The sequence below is a fragment of the Sinohyriopsis cumingii genome, unplaced genomic scaffold (assembly GCF_028554795.1).
Source record: "Sinohyriopsis cumingii isolate HCF-2022 unplaced genomic scaffold, ASM2855479v2 utg001176l, whole genome shotgun sequence".
Lineage (NCBI taxonomy): Eukaryota > Metazoa > Mollusca > Bivalvia > Unionida > Unionidae > Sinohyriopsis > Sinohyriopsis cumingii.
The window spans coordinates 1,260,293-1,277,315 of NW_028315968.1; the positions used below are offsets into that span (position 1 = coordinate 1,260,293).

The following is a 17,023-nucleotide window of genomic DNA, read 5'->3' on the forward strand; positions in this document are numbered from 1 at the left end:
AGTCCATATAGAGTGAGACTGGCGGCATATTGACTTTTAACTATGCACGCCAGCAATGTAGCGTACGCAGTGTACAAAACTACACGTGCAACACTATCAATTTGCACCGGACTGCGATTGATTCTTCTTACCCAAATGAACGTGTTTTAACAAAAGGTAGCATGCCCCGACTAGGATAATATAAATTTATATTGCAGCAGAATGAACGTTTAGCATTTAGACCAATCAGATATACTGTCTCAAATGGATTCGGGCAGAATTGCTTAAAAATGGCTAAAATACCTTCCGAAATTACAATATTCCAAGCCCTGACGCAAATCAATTAGATGGACTATACTGAGAATAAGGAGTAGTATTCATGAGTACTGAAGGAAATGAGGACATAAAAACAGGAAAATTTGAATTGCGCTTTATAGATCACCTAATGATATTATTACATATTTGATATTAAGCACATTGTTGAAATAATATTGAGCAATAACAGTAAAATATGATACGAAAAGTAATGATTTTGCTTGTCATTCTTTTGTACATGTTAATTTACATTTTTTGTATAGATAAAAAAAAACGTAGGTTAACGGAGTTACAAAAGGAAAGAGTTCATTCAAATGTACACACTATCATAGCATGAAACCAGGTATGAGTATTATATATATATATATATATATATATATATATATATATATATATATATATATATATATATATATATATATATATAATCTGGTAATTGTTTTCAAACTTAATCAAATATTGAGTGTTACCAATAATTTCTAAAAGTAACATGTGGCTATAATATAAAAATTTGGAACCAATAAGTAGATGATAGATCAATTATTTAAATGTCGTTACAAATGAACAGTTGTCATACATTAAACAGCTTCTGTACATACAGTCGTGGTTGATATCTAGAAAATTGTGCGACATACATACTTTACAAAGCAGGAAATGTTGGGCATTTTGTTTCAAACCTTCTCGATGAAGACATTTTGTGGTTGGTCAATATTATGAAGGAAACTTCGTTTATTTGTAATTGAATGTGTGTGAACATGGATAAATGTTCCTGATAATGCAAGGATGTCTGCAACAGTTGTCAAAGACTACAATGCAATGTCTCTGTTGTCTGCAAGAGTATCCACACTATTTAAAGTCTGCGAGCTAATGCTCTGTCCGTTCGTCTGTGCCGAGAGTATTGTGCATTTACTGAGGCCGCTACTGTATGATTCAGGAGTCTGACCGTGTGCCAGTTCAAGTTCTGAAACGAGAAAGAAAAAATAAAAGATACTAATTGTTTCATTATGTTTTGTGAAATTTGTACTACAAACACATATTTTGTTTTAGTTCTCGGCCATGAGACGTATATTACCTTCATCTTATTGTTACTTAAATCTGAGACTCTTATATTTTGTTGGTACAGAATTGTGATTTTGACAAAGCAGGGAATATATATATATATATATATATATATATATATATATATATATATATATATATATATATATATATATATATATGTTTTCAACCAAATCCTATTAAGCTTGCTTTATTGCATCTGTTTATTATTATTATTATTATTATTATTATTATTATTATTATTCTTGTTACTTTCGTCGTTGAACGCAGATGAGGCCATATTATAACTGAAAGTGACCATCTGTATTACGTAGGACTACATTTATTTACATTTGTTCAGCGTCTGGACACGCTAAAGGCAGAACAAACAACACAGGAGATAAATATAAAAATGTATGTATGACCGCAAATTGTCGTCTTTGATATAATATGAAGTAACCCTTAGGTATTAAAAAAATCTATATGTTAACTTAGAAAATATTTTAAGACTTTACCAAATAATTTATATTTAGTATTCTCTATACATACCATTTCCTTTGTTGCCATAATTTGACCCTATCGATGAATAATTACAAGGCACATTGTTCGGCACATGTGGATAGGTCGCGTGACTTGCATTTTTTGAAGCCATTATTGGTTGGCGGATATTTTTATCCGGATGTAGGAGTATAATATAAAGTTTTGGAGTGAACATGCATATCAGAGCCACTGTTGCACTAAGGCTGACAGAAAAGCTCATTGTAGCTATACGTAACTGCAGATTACTAGCTGTGCTGAAATAAATTGGCACAAAGGCTAGCCAAATGATGCACGTGGTATACATTGTGAATCCAATGTATTTAGACTCATTAAATGCCTCTGGAATTTTCCTGGTGAGTATTGCATAAATAGTACAAACGATGACAAGAAGTATTGGATAGCTAAATCCAACCATGTAATACACGCCTACTGCGTCTGCGCAAACCAGTTGGTGATCATCTCTATCGGAGAAGTACGGAACAGCCATCGGAGGGCGCATTATTAACCATATTATTCCGATTACGTTTTGAACAGAAACAATCACTCCACAAATAACCAATTGTGATTTAGGACTTATAAATTTCGGTCGTTGTGTAGTCCGCTTTCCGGATCTAAATATTCTTGCAATCCTGTTTGTTTTCGTTAATATTGCTGAGTAACAAATGGTGAATGACAACCCTATCCCGAATTTCTGCACACCGCATGAAATCATATGTGGTTTCATTACAAGAGCAAATGTCATGGTATAACATAGAAATATCCCCGCAAGAAGAACAAAGCTGAGCTCTCGTCCAGACGCCTTTACTACTGGGGTGTCTCGATACCTAACGAAAACGATGGAAACATATGCAGTCATCGTTATTCCCATTACAGCAAATACAATGCCTCCTATTGCCATGCCCTCGTCATATCTTAGGTATGTGATAGGAATTTCTACGCAGTAGTGCTTGTCTTTTGAAGGTAAGGAGCCCATGGGGCAGTCTTCACACTCAAATTCGGTGGGTAGATACTGGTACTTGTGGCATTTATAGCAGGTCCAGCAACAGTTTGTACCCGGGAGGAAATTTTTGACCTCACCCGGACCGCACGGTAGACTGCAAACAGACGGCGGGTGAGAAGGTTCGTCCAAACGAAACTGAAGATCGGACATCTAGAACAAAAAGAAAAAGATACAAGCAAACATATAGTTGAAATGTATTAGAGAATGACAACGTTTACTTTTTACAATTAAAAATTGAAACAAGACAAATGGCTGCCTAATATTGCTATGTAGGTTTAATTTGTATTTACATGTCAATTTATTTGATTTCTAACAGTTTACGGATCACTTGATACGAGAGGTGATGCATTTGTATTGATATAACAATTCACCGATTTATTATCTCTGCTGTCCTATAAAGACATTTCATCAGTCATATTTCGCTTATACAGCTGTATATAGTCACCAAAACTAAGAACTCAGCTTTTAACTATTTTGTGTTTTTCTATAGTGCTTGTCAACTTTTAAACGTTTTCTCTGTTCACTATATCAAAGCTGAAATTAAGAAATTATTCATGAATTGATTCTACCTCAACCACTGCATTTTTTTTAAAAAAAGGACCGTGATAATGATTCATGGATTAACACGTCTGCAAAATATTTTAACAAATCCTACATTAAGAAGATGTCCATTATTGAAGAATCCCACGGTATCCCAGCTGTAAACCCCTCGTGATTTTTGACGGAAGTTGAGAATCCGATAACGCGGAGGCCCGTCTCCGTTTGGAAGAAAAGAAAACGGCTGGTCTGATAAACCTAATAATAATAATAATAATAATAATAATAATAACTTCTTGTAACATTGGCCAACGGCCAAAACTATATATATCTATATATAGAAGAAATATGCTTCATCCGCAAAACATAACAGTTCATGGGTTAACACGTCAACTTTCACAGGTTTTGCTACATAAAGAGCACAATTATGTAGATATAAATACTTTTATTGATTCTCTGCAAAAGATATAAAATTTTACGTGAAATGCATTACATTCAGCGCTTGTAGATAAAAGGCCTTTCTAAAATTGTCGTACATGGATATTGAACAGCAAAGTCAAACTTATCTTCAATATCTAAACATAAAGGCACAATCTTTCAATACAGGCTTATATTGCTTAACCTGCCTATATTTATTATTATATGAAAGGTTCCATGTAAACACATAGCACAGACAGTTTCTGATCTTACTACAGAATCGTAGTTTATCCAAAGAATTTAGCTCTCTATTTATTCTGGTAGAAAACAGATATTTTCAGCGTTCTTTAAATCAAATGAAAAGGAATTTCTAATCGTCCAGCCCTTGATGAACCCAAATGTTTCCCCATTACGTATAAAAACACTGTAGATTCTTGTCTTCATTTATCCAACAATCACTGTGTTAGCTCTACGTCAATTATAGATTATAGCAATGTTTTACGAACATATCATCAGTTATCACTAATAGTTTGAACCAGTACATAAGAAGTCTGCTCTATCTTACCACTGGCATTGGAGTTCTACCTAACAAATTATTGATGAAAACATTTGGAGTGTATTATGTATAACTCTATTAGGTCTGGTCTTCATACTATACGGTGCTTTCACTGCTTGTGCTGCTAGCGTGTTTTGATAAACATATCACGAGTATTTAAAAGATAAAACACGATCACGATATTTATAATAAGATACCATATCTATCAGGCAATCACCAAACTGTCAACTTCCATATCCTCTAAAATACTTCCCCCTTTTCGAAAAACAAAAATTTTAGGTGGTTTTATTTTTTCAGCCTTATCTTTAGTTTCCGAATGTTCCAGTGTTCTTTACTTTGCTAAGACTGTTCTGATGATGAAAAGCAATTTAAGATATGGCAACTAAGGCATGTGCCTAAAACAGTGCCAATAACTTAAAAGTTCTAACTTTTATCCTGGTAAAATATATGTATATTTAAATCATTTAGAATCATTGAAAATAAAATTGATGATACATGTATAGTAAAGTAAGCTGCGGTAAATATTGTTTTCATAACCAAAAAAAAGCATATAAAACCGACCACTTCTCTCAAATTATTACACATGAATTGGCTTAGTGTAAATGAATTATCTTCACAAGAATATCCACTTATGAAGCCAGTTTTTCTTTACATAGAATAACATTTTCTTTGATCCAGTCAGCTGGTCTATTATTTAAATTGAAGTAAATATTTTGCCGAGGATCTGTAAAAGGCATATTGATATTCCATGTTTTGTGAATGGGTGCGATAGCAGCCGATGCACAAATTTCTGGAACTACACACGATTAAATAATTTATTGAAAATATAAATATTAAAATGGTTCCGTCATATTTCCAGTTGCCTTGAGCATAAATCACTCGTGAAGGTTGTCACTACCACCCAGTTTTCGAGACTTTAAAATATAAATCCCATGATGCATTTATTCATCTATTATTTTACCGTCCAGATTTTCATGGTGAATATTAGTTGTTTTGATTAATCTGAAATTTCGGTCCTCTGAAAATTACTGGTAATATCTTGTGACGTTTATTGAACCATTCGATGCAATATTTGGACATTTTAAAGATCTGAATCTTTGTCTAAACGCGTCTTTCCCCCGAGTTTGTCATGTTACTTTTTCTTTTCAGGTTGCGTTTGTGCCTAGTAACGGTTTAGTACATATTTATCCACTCCTTGTGTTATAAATTCAAGTTGTGTGTGTGTGTGTGTGTGTGTGTGTGTGTGTGTGTGTCTATATATATATATATATATATATATATATATATATATATATATATATATATATATATATATATATATATATATATATATATATATAGAATAGAATAGAAATACTCGTTTATCTTGCTGCAAGTAAAACTTCATTAGCATACGCATAGACAAAGTCGTCTACAATTGTTTTTCTCAACGACGCCGTTTCAAACTCGGTTGGACATGCCAATGTGGACATGTTGTTGACGCATTACATGCACTTGAGTATTCGCCAGCACCATACATACACGCCTGTTGATTTTACCTTGCCACTTCTCCGCTCAGATATTATCATATTAAGTGTGAAAAGGAAATCAACAGTTGCGACCATCCTGTTGTACCAATGTCATCTAGAAGCCACTTTAGAATGATTGCATGAGCACGCGAAAACACCTGATCAATTGATCAATGACTGTACGGGTTGGAGTAAAATCACTCTAGGAATGTCTATAATATAAAGAAGCAGATCTCACAGACAAATCCACCAGTGTTTATTATGTTGCACCAACATGAACTCAACCAAACAGAAAAATCTTGTTATTTAACAAGGGTGTACTATTTCCGTGCAACAATGTTTGGACGAAGATAACGCATTGTTCTGTATGACTGTAGCGGTAGGCGTCAATAATTGATATCGCCGGAGAGAGACTTAACTCTTCCCCAAATCTATGTTTTATATGATTCTATGATAGTTAAACAGTACCAAAAATTGGTCAGATGTGTATATGCGTGTTGCACCTAAAATAAAAGAGATTGTCGAACAATCATACTTCATGTTAACAGAGGAACTGTGAGTAATCATCAGCGTCACCGTCGAAAGAAAATGATCGAGGAGGAATAACTGCCAGATTAAATCATCAAGTGAACAGCGCTACTCGTAAAATACAAACAACTGATTGTTTTTGTAATGCTATTTGCGGAATAATAAATCATATTAGGAACTCTGCATAAAAATATCGGCAATTCTGCCATGACAAGTATGTCATTTAGTCATACCGGTGATTGCGCCTCATGCATGGTGCATGTAAGTTATTTGGTCTTGACATTTCTGTCATTCAGTCATACTAGTGTTTCTGCCTGACAGATGATGCATGCTTCTCTACTGTCATACCTCATGTAATCTCACGCAGCTGAGGGTAAGATAAGATGACAAAAATCTAAACATTCACATTGCTTAATAAGAAACATGTCGTAGCTTTTAAAACAACTTGTGTAGATTACTTCTCTGTTATGTGTTGGTATGTTGTACTGTTTTTATGTACAGTTTACCTGTCCATCAGTCCATCTTGCTGTATATGGGTACTGTGCAAATTAGCAGTTTTTAATTCATATTCCATTTTGTCCATCATCCCAATGTATCTTTATTGTGTGGACAACTTATGTAACAAGCACTAAAAATCAGTTATTACTGAATGTAAATGTACATTTTGCAGGTATCACGTTAGTTATATTATTGATAATTAAAACGTGTAAAAGTATATCACATGAACTTCTTAAATTGTCGAAAACACAGCCCGATTCATAGCTACAAATGAACAGGGATCATAAAAGACGAGAACAAAAAGCTACGTACCCGTAAAGTTCACGTGTAAAAGATAATTCTTTAGAACCTCTCCGTCTATAGGATCAATTTCCGGACAAAGTCTTCCTGATTGACCACAAATGTCACTGATCATATTCTGAAAACAACGCTATATAATAATTAAAGTCGAACCAAAATATGGCACATTTTTCTTTAAAAAAGCAAATCACAAAAAACATGAAAAGATATCAACCATAAATGTGGAATATGAATGAAACATGCAAATTAGTAGTTTGAATGGGACAAATGTACTTTAAAAAAAAAACAACCTTTCAGCATAGCAGAGATGTGTCCAACTATATTTCTAGAGGCACTGTGTAATGATTCCTTTTTCCCAATGTTACGTTTCAGATATTATCCACGCTCTTTGTTACATATCAATACAGCGTATCAGATAACGTAAATACTATTTATTACTTATCAACAACACGATTCAGATATTGTACGAAATCTGTTACATATCAATGTTGCACTTCAAATATTGTATAAAGGTATTTTACATTTCAATGTTACACTTCAAATATTGTATAAAGGTATGTTACCTATCAATGTTTCTTCTCAGATATTGTATAAAGGTATGTTACATATCAGTGTTACACTTCAAATATTGTATAAACGTATGTTACATATCAGTGTTACACTTCAAATATTGTATAAAGGTACGTTACATATTAATGTTACACTTCAAATATTGTATAAAGGTATGTTACATATCAATGTTACTCTTCAAATATTGTATAAAGGTATGTTACATATCAATGTTTTTTCTCAGATATTGTACAATCAGTGTGTTGCATATGAATACAATTCTTTCAATTACGTCAGAACAACAAGTTAACTTCAAGGACAAGATCGAATACTGTACAGTCCAGAGCTGTTAAAAAATAAGAATTTAAAGAAAGGGTGGTTTAAAATAATTTGTTCGTAAAACGATTTACGTCTTCCCACGGAGAAACAAAATCTTACATGAAGCGCGTGTGCAAACGCCATCAAAGCATCACTGACAAACTGTAGCTGGGCTTCCATGTGAAAAGATTCTGGTTCGATATTCTCGAATCCAGTACATGCCGTTTTGTAATCCTGATTAAACGGGGTCCATCTAGCACCTGGATATTTGCAATGAAATTGTTGCTCCCAATATTCCACAAACCAAGGATTTCGCAAGTTGGTATCGGGGCGTAGACTCAGGAAGTAATCCTTAAACCCTCGTACTTCGTAAGCCAACGGTTGTACAGTCACCGCTCCCTCTACCTACAATATAAACAACAACAACAAAATTTTGAAAACGATTTGGATATGTTTAATGTGAAAATTCCAAACTTTCAAGACCATATAGTAGTTTTCACCATTAAATATTAAAAACCGTAAAGGACAACTAAAGCACGTTTGATATTGTTAAGGTATTTGACAACCATTTGCTGATAAAGAATGAAATCTAACTGAACTTACGTGAGTTCTCTTCCATCATTTAAGTTTGAAAGGATTAAAACCGGTAAATAATAACTATTATTATTTCCAACAAAACATTGTATTGTGTATAAATATACGTGCATTATAATTTAAAGTAAGGATATTAAGTTTGATTTTATTTTGAAAATAGGTTGCAATGTTTAATTATTAAACAAATCTATATCACATCTACGTGTGTTAGTCTATTTATTGATATATTCCTATAACCGACATTAAATATCAAATAGTCATGTAAGTTACCATTAACTCCTATTTTCATTTACTTGTATACTGTACATTTTGATATAATTATTAATAAAATCGATCTGATTTTTTAAAAAATTGGTAATATTATCTAATATATACACGTATATGTTATACAAGGGCCCCAATGTTAGCCTACGCTGATGCAATAATATTAATTTACTCCATCCATTCCTATGTACCTGCTGATAATGACTGTGTTGTCTTTAAACCTTTACTAAGTTATTTTAACATTCTCGAACTTGACATATTTATTCCTGGCTCAACAAATCGCAGGGATGGAGATGGGGGTTGGTGGTGGAATAAAAATTATTTTCGTCCTTTCAATAATCTGTCGTACTTTTGTACAGGAGCTAAATTCCCAAATCGTATAAGACATCTGTATTGAGTTTGGTAGTCATTGTAAAATAGGTTTATATGTGCCTTTTCCCTTCCGTTATTTTGCTCCGATAGTTTATCTTCCGATTGTGTGTTCATCCATCTATTCTTCGTTCGCGTTTATTTGCATTCCAATGGAAAGCTCCTAAATCATTCAAGATATAACTATCAAATGATATACTGATATTGGTACTCTGGGTTCCTTAGATACTGTACTAATGACATTTACTGTAAAGCTGATAGTTAATAAAACCTATACAGGCTGACCTAGTGTAGGCTGACCTAGTGTATATTAATTTTGTTCCTAAATCAGTATGAATCATCGATAACTCCTGCCATCCCAACTACAGGGCAGTTTCGTACGCAAATGGATTATATGCAACTCCATCTGATTTGTAACCAAACGGATTCAGATTAAATTATTTTATAACATCTTTTGCAGTATATGGCAAAAGGACCTGACCGCAAGTTATCTCAGCATTAATGGTGAATGGGGGTACTCTCTCATTGGACTATGATAACTACAGTACAGATAGATATATACGAGAATTATATGATATACTCGATGCAAAATATGAAAATAACTTTGCTATGGCCGTTCATTTGTTTAATAGTAGTTCTCGTGTAAGTCTTTGTTTCTTTCTTCAGATGCATGCTTGGATGACTGGATACAGAGTCTCCACTAACATTTTCAATAGATTAAATTCAAACATGGATCTATGAATGACACAACACAGCATTACACTTATCTAGGTCACATTAACTGGACAGCCGATTCAGACTCATGAAAATACATTTAATTGGTGATTGGTTGACTGTGAGCGGTATTTCTAGAACACTACTGCCTAAAAGTGTGGAGCAAATGGGAGCGAAGTGTTTTTCCATATGACACACAGTGGAAGACGACATTTAACGGCCGGAGGGGGTATTGAACATTGAACCGCTGAAATACGAGTCAGACGCTCTGCCAAATGAGCTAGCGCGGCTCCGTCGCGCTACACCGTAACTGTACACTTAATGAATACTGTTTTGTTGTAAGTCTTGTTGTTGCTTATCGAAGAATTCAATTTTAAAAACAAAAAACAAATGTACCAGAGTCAGGAAAGCTGCAAGTCAAAGTCATTTACCTATTGGAATATTTACGACAATAGTCATTTCACATCTCATGTAGACATATTTCCACCAGTAAAAAGTATTATTTCTAGAGAGTAACAGTCGCTGACAGCTTATTCTAAAGGCCAGATAAATAACATGTCGTTGTTTCGCACGACTCTTTTATATTACCAGCACGATATAAATGAACATTAGGTTCAATTTATCTTCTTCTTTTCAACGAGAGAGAGAGAGAGTATACAACACAGCATGAGTAACATTATTTTCCCTTTATTACCTAAACATGCCTTCTTTCATAATAATAGCTGAAGCCTTCATTAACCGTGTACTTCATTTACTTAGATATTTGTAGTAATTGAAATATATTCTAATCTTTCATCTAATACTTGCTCTCACGAAAATGCAACATTAAACGCGAACATGTCCTGAAATTTGTCAAATTTTGCAAAATATTTTAAAGTTAATTTAAATTTATTTTGTGAGTACTGTTTCATCCAGTGCCCAACGTCTATTTATTTCATCGATTATTGGTTATATATTGCACTAAACAAGCACAGGAATAATGAATTAAAGAAAAAGAACAAATGAAGAAAAATTTAATGAAGAAGATCAAGATTGAATTTGGCCGTTTCCCAAGACTGATGTTTCTTTGCTTAGACCAGTCTGATAAACAGAAGTGTAAACATGTAATTTGTGGCAATATATTAATAAAAGCTGACTAGCAAATTCAGGAGGCCTTGTCACCTCTGGCTCTTTCCCTTCGTACGCTAGCCCTCGGCCTCCCCAGCCGTCACTCCCTATCCACGTGAACATCACGGTAGCATTCTGTCTCCTCACGGCCTTCATAAGTTCTCCCACCTCCTGGTCAGAGCCAAAAATAATGACACCTGAAAAATAAAAATGAAAAGACGTTGTGAAGATATGCTGTAAAATGTCAGCCTTTATTTATTTTAGAGTCATTATACTAGAAGATAGCGCAGATGTAAGACGGCAGAAATATGGATCCTGTTTGGCAGCTACATGAATTTCTTCTGATAGAATTTGACAACAATTGAATTGTAGTCTCGCCGAGTATGTGACAGGAGAATTAATTAGTGTATTAAAGTCATTGCCGGTTTATTTAACTGCCATTGGATGAGAGTTTTGCAAGAGTCCATTACGCTCTTCGCACAAAAATTAAAATTAGTTCGCTTTGGGAATTTATTGGGACCTAACTAGAACATATCTCACTTAGACACATAAGACTTTATCCGTACTTAGGTCATAGCCTATTAACGTTAATTGTTTTTAAATCTCTCTCACGCACACTCGATACGCCTCCACCTGAAAAGGTAGATCAGCTAGTGTTACTGCAAAGGCCAAATATAACAGTCCAATACGAATAGTAGAATCAGTCTGGTAAATCAGATCCCCAAAGTAAACTGAGATAACAAGTTGGCAGGAAGTGTGATGAAGAACAAATGCTGGAGACACTTTAATCATATCGGAGAATCGTCTTTAGAAAAGAACAAATCCGTATAACATTTGATGTGACACTTAGGATAATTTGTGATTTACTTCACAATTCATACAGTGTTTCTTATATTTTCACTTTTGGAACCTAGAAACATAAATAACTTGTGCATTTTAATAAACTAGTTGGTTTAATTTTATGTTCTACTATATAGTTTAAAAATACAGTCTTATTAGGTCATATGTATCTATAATTTGTACTTTTTTCCTTCCCTATACAAGACGTAATGATGTATGTTTGTACGTCATGACGTGCTACCGCATACGTACAGCATGGAAAACAAAGTAATTTGTGTTTGAATCGGAATAATACAGTAGCCATGTGGTAAAGAAAGTATGGAAGACATATTTTGTTAGCATACAGTAGAAGTGGCGCAGGTGCGTTTCCTGTGTCGATAGATTCACGAAAACAGCATTATTAATATGTACAAGTGGACCACCGTCAGTGTTTCTGTGCCCGATGTGTTTTTCAAACACCCACTTTGAAGATTTTATGGAATGCTAAATACTCCATCCGACGAGAATAACAAATGGGAACTTACCAGGATGTCTTGTGACTTGGTGTATTGCGTACTTTTAATGATCGTTTATATTAATGCAGATTTTCATAAATACATATGCAGATTGTAAAATCCTTATCAGGATTCTGTCTCAAAGAGTTAAAAACATTATGTCCAAAATAATAAATATAAATCAGAGTTGTGGGGGAAAAGGGAGGGATATTCAAAACAACATACTGACAATAAAACAAGATATTGACAACAAAACAACAGACTGACAACAAAACAACATAATAGCAATACAGACTACAGTCGATTACTTAAAAATACAAGACCAAAACGGAACCATGATATGTTTCGATCAAGAGAAAACTTTTGACAGACTCGAGAATAATTACATAAACAGAGTACTAGAAAACATTGGTTTCGGACACAACTTCCTAAAATGGACCAAAATCATGTATGCTAATATTTTTTCGAGAATACAGGATAAATGGAACGAAAACGCAAGAATTAGATATAGAGCGGTCGGTGAGACAGGGCTATCCCACTGTCCATGTTATTATACGTAACAGCTATAGAAGTATTGAACATATTGGGAAAGCCTCAGGGTCTAAAATTAACGACGACAAAACAGAAATCTTAATAGGAAACTGGCGGGGAAATAACCCGGGACCTCCCCACATTTAATTAAGGAGCCAGTTAAAGCCTTTAGATACTACCTTTGGCAAAAATACAGCATTAGAAAACAATAAGAACATGGAGAAAAAAGATAGAAGAGATAATATCAATATGGGCACTAACGCCACTTAGTATTTTTGAGCGAGCTAAAGTGGCAAAGATATATAGTACAAGTAACAAGAAGGTTCCGTTACACAAAGAAAATTGCTACTAAAATACAGGGATGTAAAAAGTGTGGCAGAGAAATAATGATAAGGAGATATATAATTTAATTAGAGAAGATTTCACCAAGAAAACCACTATTAAATTTGAACGGAGGAACATACGGGTGAATCAGAAAGCTGTATGGAAAGTATGAACAGGGATCAACTCAATAAAAATCCAACAACAAAGTGTATTAATGAAGTACCTGCACGATGTGTGGTTTACTTGAGGGAGAGGCCCTGAGGCAAAACATGATTAGGAAAATGCCAAAATGCCACTTGTATACAAAATGCAGATTTCAAAAAAATGTAATTACTCATTGTAAGACCAATATGACAGAAAGGGATACCCTAAGGAACCTACTAAATTAGAAAGGGCGACACCTCGGAGAAAAACCCTTCTATACTTGGAGTGAATACCTGATAAAGACATACTTCTGAAAGTGATTGCCTACATAAAAAACCATACTAAGTGTGGATAGTTATCATGATAAAAAGAAAATATATTTTCATAATAACATCCGTTTATTAGTATTTTTCCTAGATCCCTGTACTGATAATACATGACCTGTGTGGAATATTCCAGAACACCTCCCTAAATGGTGGGAGGGGGTATATGGGTGTATGCGAGCTGGGAGACCCTCTCTTTCTTCTTATTATAGAAATTTCGTTTAAACAAGCAATATTATAGAATATGAGCGTGGTATGCCCATTCAATTATTACCTCTATTACTAATCACTAACAATTACCAACAACCATGCACATAAGGGAAACCAAGGTTTTCTTATTTAAATTTTAACATTAGCCATAGGTGCAAAAAGTCTTACAGACGGTGACAGGTAACCTATGAGCCTAGGTAAGTGTTGAGCTGAGATATCGCACGGCTATGCCTCGTGGCGCTTCGCGAAGTGGACATGCTGTGAAGGAGGAGGAGAAATTCAAAGAACACAACACATGAACACTAAAACGCAGACTAATGCGAAACAAAAATATAAGCAAATCAATATGATGGTTTTCCTAAATACTAACAACATACGCATGCGCAAAGACAAAGAACTGTGCATTTAAGGCACAGAAGCATGGTTTTGGACAAAATGGCGGTGGGGGGTGGGGCAGGATGTTGCACTCTTAGTTTTGGATTGTTTGGCCTTTTTCTTAAGACAAGTTGTGTGTGTGTATATTGAGTCACATTGACATTATGAAAGGCTGAACTAAATGTAGAATACGGTGTAAACACCAATTATTTCCGTCATTATTCAGATGCGCCTAATCTAGGCCTCAATATGAAATACGGAAGGCGGTATTACGGCAGAATGCGATACTGGGGTGCAACCGGAAAAAAGGCTGTAGAATAAAATTTACCGTGTAATGACACGCTGGTATTGTCGACAGGTCATGTGGCGTGGTTGAGTGGATGCAAGGAAAGATCCGACAAGCACGAGGTGTAATCATAGCATGATATGAAGAGAAAAACTACATCATTGGGAGGAACAGAACTGACGATATTTTCACCGTATTGGAGTAAATCTACATCAGGTACCCTCTCTCAACTATAAATAGCCCAGAAGATCCTAGGAACAGTTGCGTCAGAAATTTCACAGTAACCAATTTCCAAACCCAAAGGCCCTGATAACATAGATGACTCAACGTACCGCTCGAAGCGAGACAAACGGATATGGAGCAGCATGGCAACTGGAGAAGAGAACAAAGTTCCCTATATAAAGCTAAGCCTAATGTCCTTTTTCAAGTCTGAGCGATACATATGTGATGAGTGACAAAACATGCAAGAATTAATTTTATATATTTGTTGGATATGATGACACGCATCTCTCACAGGTAGGAAAAGATATAAAAATGAATTAAAATAATAAGGAGTAAAAACGGGAAATGGAAAGGGAAAAAAGGTTGGTGGAGATAAAGAAATGGAGGGAAAAGATGATTTTTTTAAAACTATTAAGATAAAAATAAACCAGCAACTTTACAACTAATAGTGGAATTTGACCTACCGCGCCAGTCCTAACAAAAATACAGGAAAGGCAAACACTCAAAATAGCAACAAACACGTATCAAAGCACAGGACAATATGAGGAGCTCTTGGCAAAGATCACCAAATCGAAACAAGGGGAAAGGAAGCCAGCCTATGGCCTTGTTCCTACGAAAGGAAGTGCAATCCTCATAATCTCAACCTTTGCATAACTGGGAATGGAAAATTAGGAGACCTGAGAACAGGAATCCTGATAAGTACAAACCTGTAATAAAAAAAAGAAGAAATAAAAAGGGGAAACAGAGAGAAACCCCAATTCCAAAACATATTTAAATATTTTTCCTCCAAATTGTTTTTTTTTTTTGTTTTAATTTTTGTATGAGAAACACACCAAAGAACTTCGGGTGCCATTAACGTTTAAAATTCTTTATAAATTTAGGCAGTCTTAAGGCCGCTTTGTACAGGTACTAGTATTTTTAGTCAACTTTGAGAAGAAAAAGATCTTATCCAGTTGATGTCAAATATGCATTTAGTCAACCTGAAGAGAAATAATGTTAAATGTGTTCACACCATGTAATTACAAGGTTGAATGTTAATACTGTAAGCCATGCAAGTAATGATCTAAACACGTAGGTCATTGCAGAGAATGTATAAATGTTATATTTCGACTTGAGTAATAAACTAAATGAAAACTTTTAAAGGTGTATGGGAAATAGTTCGTGAAATAATAATAAGAACGATGCAAGCACCACTGCCACTGCTTCTAAGTTGTGAATGTCTAGTTGACCACACAATTATTTGTTTTATTACTGAAATTCTTGAATGAAATTATGTTCATGGAGGGGGGCGGGGTGCTTTACCGAGCACTTCTAACACTGAATAAGTCTGTCTTGAGGCCGATTGTTTCTCCTTAACTTTCAGGACCACATGACAACAGGTATAAACGGATTAATAACTACAAATAGCACATATCCTAGGTTTATTAAAATATGAAGACAAAACATTTTCCGATTTAAGAAACACTATTTGTGAGTCTAACAAAAAACATTATTTAGGAATTAATTTTTAACTGATAAACAACCTTTCAAAAAATTATCTTCTTTTGTTTTACCTCTAGCGTGATATTTGGACTTTAGACTAAGAACGATCCTGTCGTAGAACTCTTCGCTTGGGACCCCAGAATCTTTCAGTAGTTTCTCCGTAGCGGCAATACAAATGCCGAAGTGCTTAAGGAGTTTTTCCAGCTCGTTGAAACCCTGCGATGAAATATACAAACTCTTCATTATTAATCAATAGAACGAGTTTAAAATAGTTCATGAAGACACGCTGTACTACTTTTATATTTACGGAACATCTTACAGTATCAGTTGTTACATGACTTGTATCATACAAATAGTTCTAACAAATACTGACTAGCTTAAGCAAGCATGACCTTGGTGACAGTTATTTGTAACCGTCTTCTAAGCTACGGAACCATTATTAAATACCATGTTGAATGGAACCAGTCCACGAGTAGTGCTATATTAAATACCATCTTTAACAGAACCAGTCTCAGTGTTCTTGGCATCCGTCCGTCTACGGGAGACGATGGCGTAGCTCCAAAGTAAGCTTTTGTTTATCCTTCTTTCTAGGTCTCGTTTCAGCTTGTTTTATTTTTCTCTCCTCCTCTGCGTTTTGAACTCCCTGCCTGACATCTAGACG

General features: G+C 34.6%; 1 protein-coding gene across 1 annotated transcript in view; it reads right to left on the minus strand.

The window, feature by feature from the left end:
* Positions 1 to 759: 759 nt before the first annotated feature.
* Positions 760 to 17,023, minus strand: part of LOC149772761 (metabotropic glutamate receptor 3-like) — a 119,566-nt gene continuing 103,302 nt past the window's right edge. The window contains exons 4-10 of the mRNA XM_089947311.1: positions 16,434 to 16,578; positions 11,186 to 11,328; positions 8,204 to 8,488; positions 7,229 to 7,334; positions 3,528 to 3,667; positions 1,882 to 3,022; positions 760 to 1,255 (exon numbers count right to left, since the gene is read on the minus strand). Of these exons, the coding sequence (XP_089803437.1) occupies positions 1,101 to 1,255; positions 1,882 to 3,022; positions 3,528 to 3,667; positions 7,229 to 7,334; positions 8,204 to 8,488; positions 11,186 to 11,328; positions 16,434 to 16,578 (2,115 nt within the window). The 3' untranslated portion in view covers positions 760 to 1,100. The remainder of the gene's footprint in view (positions 1,256 to 1,881; positions 3,023 to 3,527; positions 3,668 to 7,228; positions 7,335 to 8,203; positions 8,489 to 11,185; positions 11,329 to 16,433; positions 16,579 to 17,023) is intronic.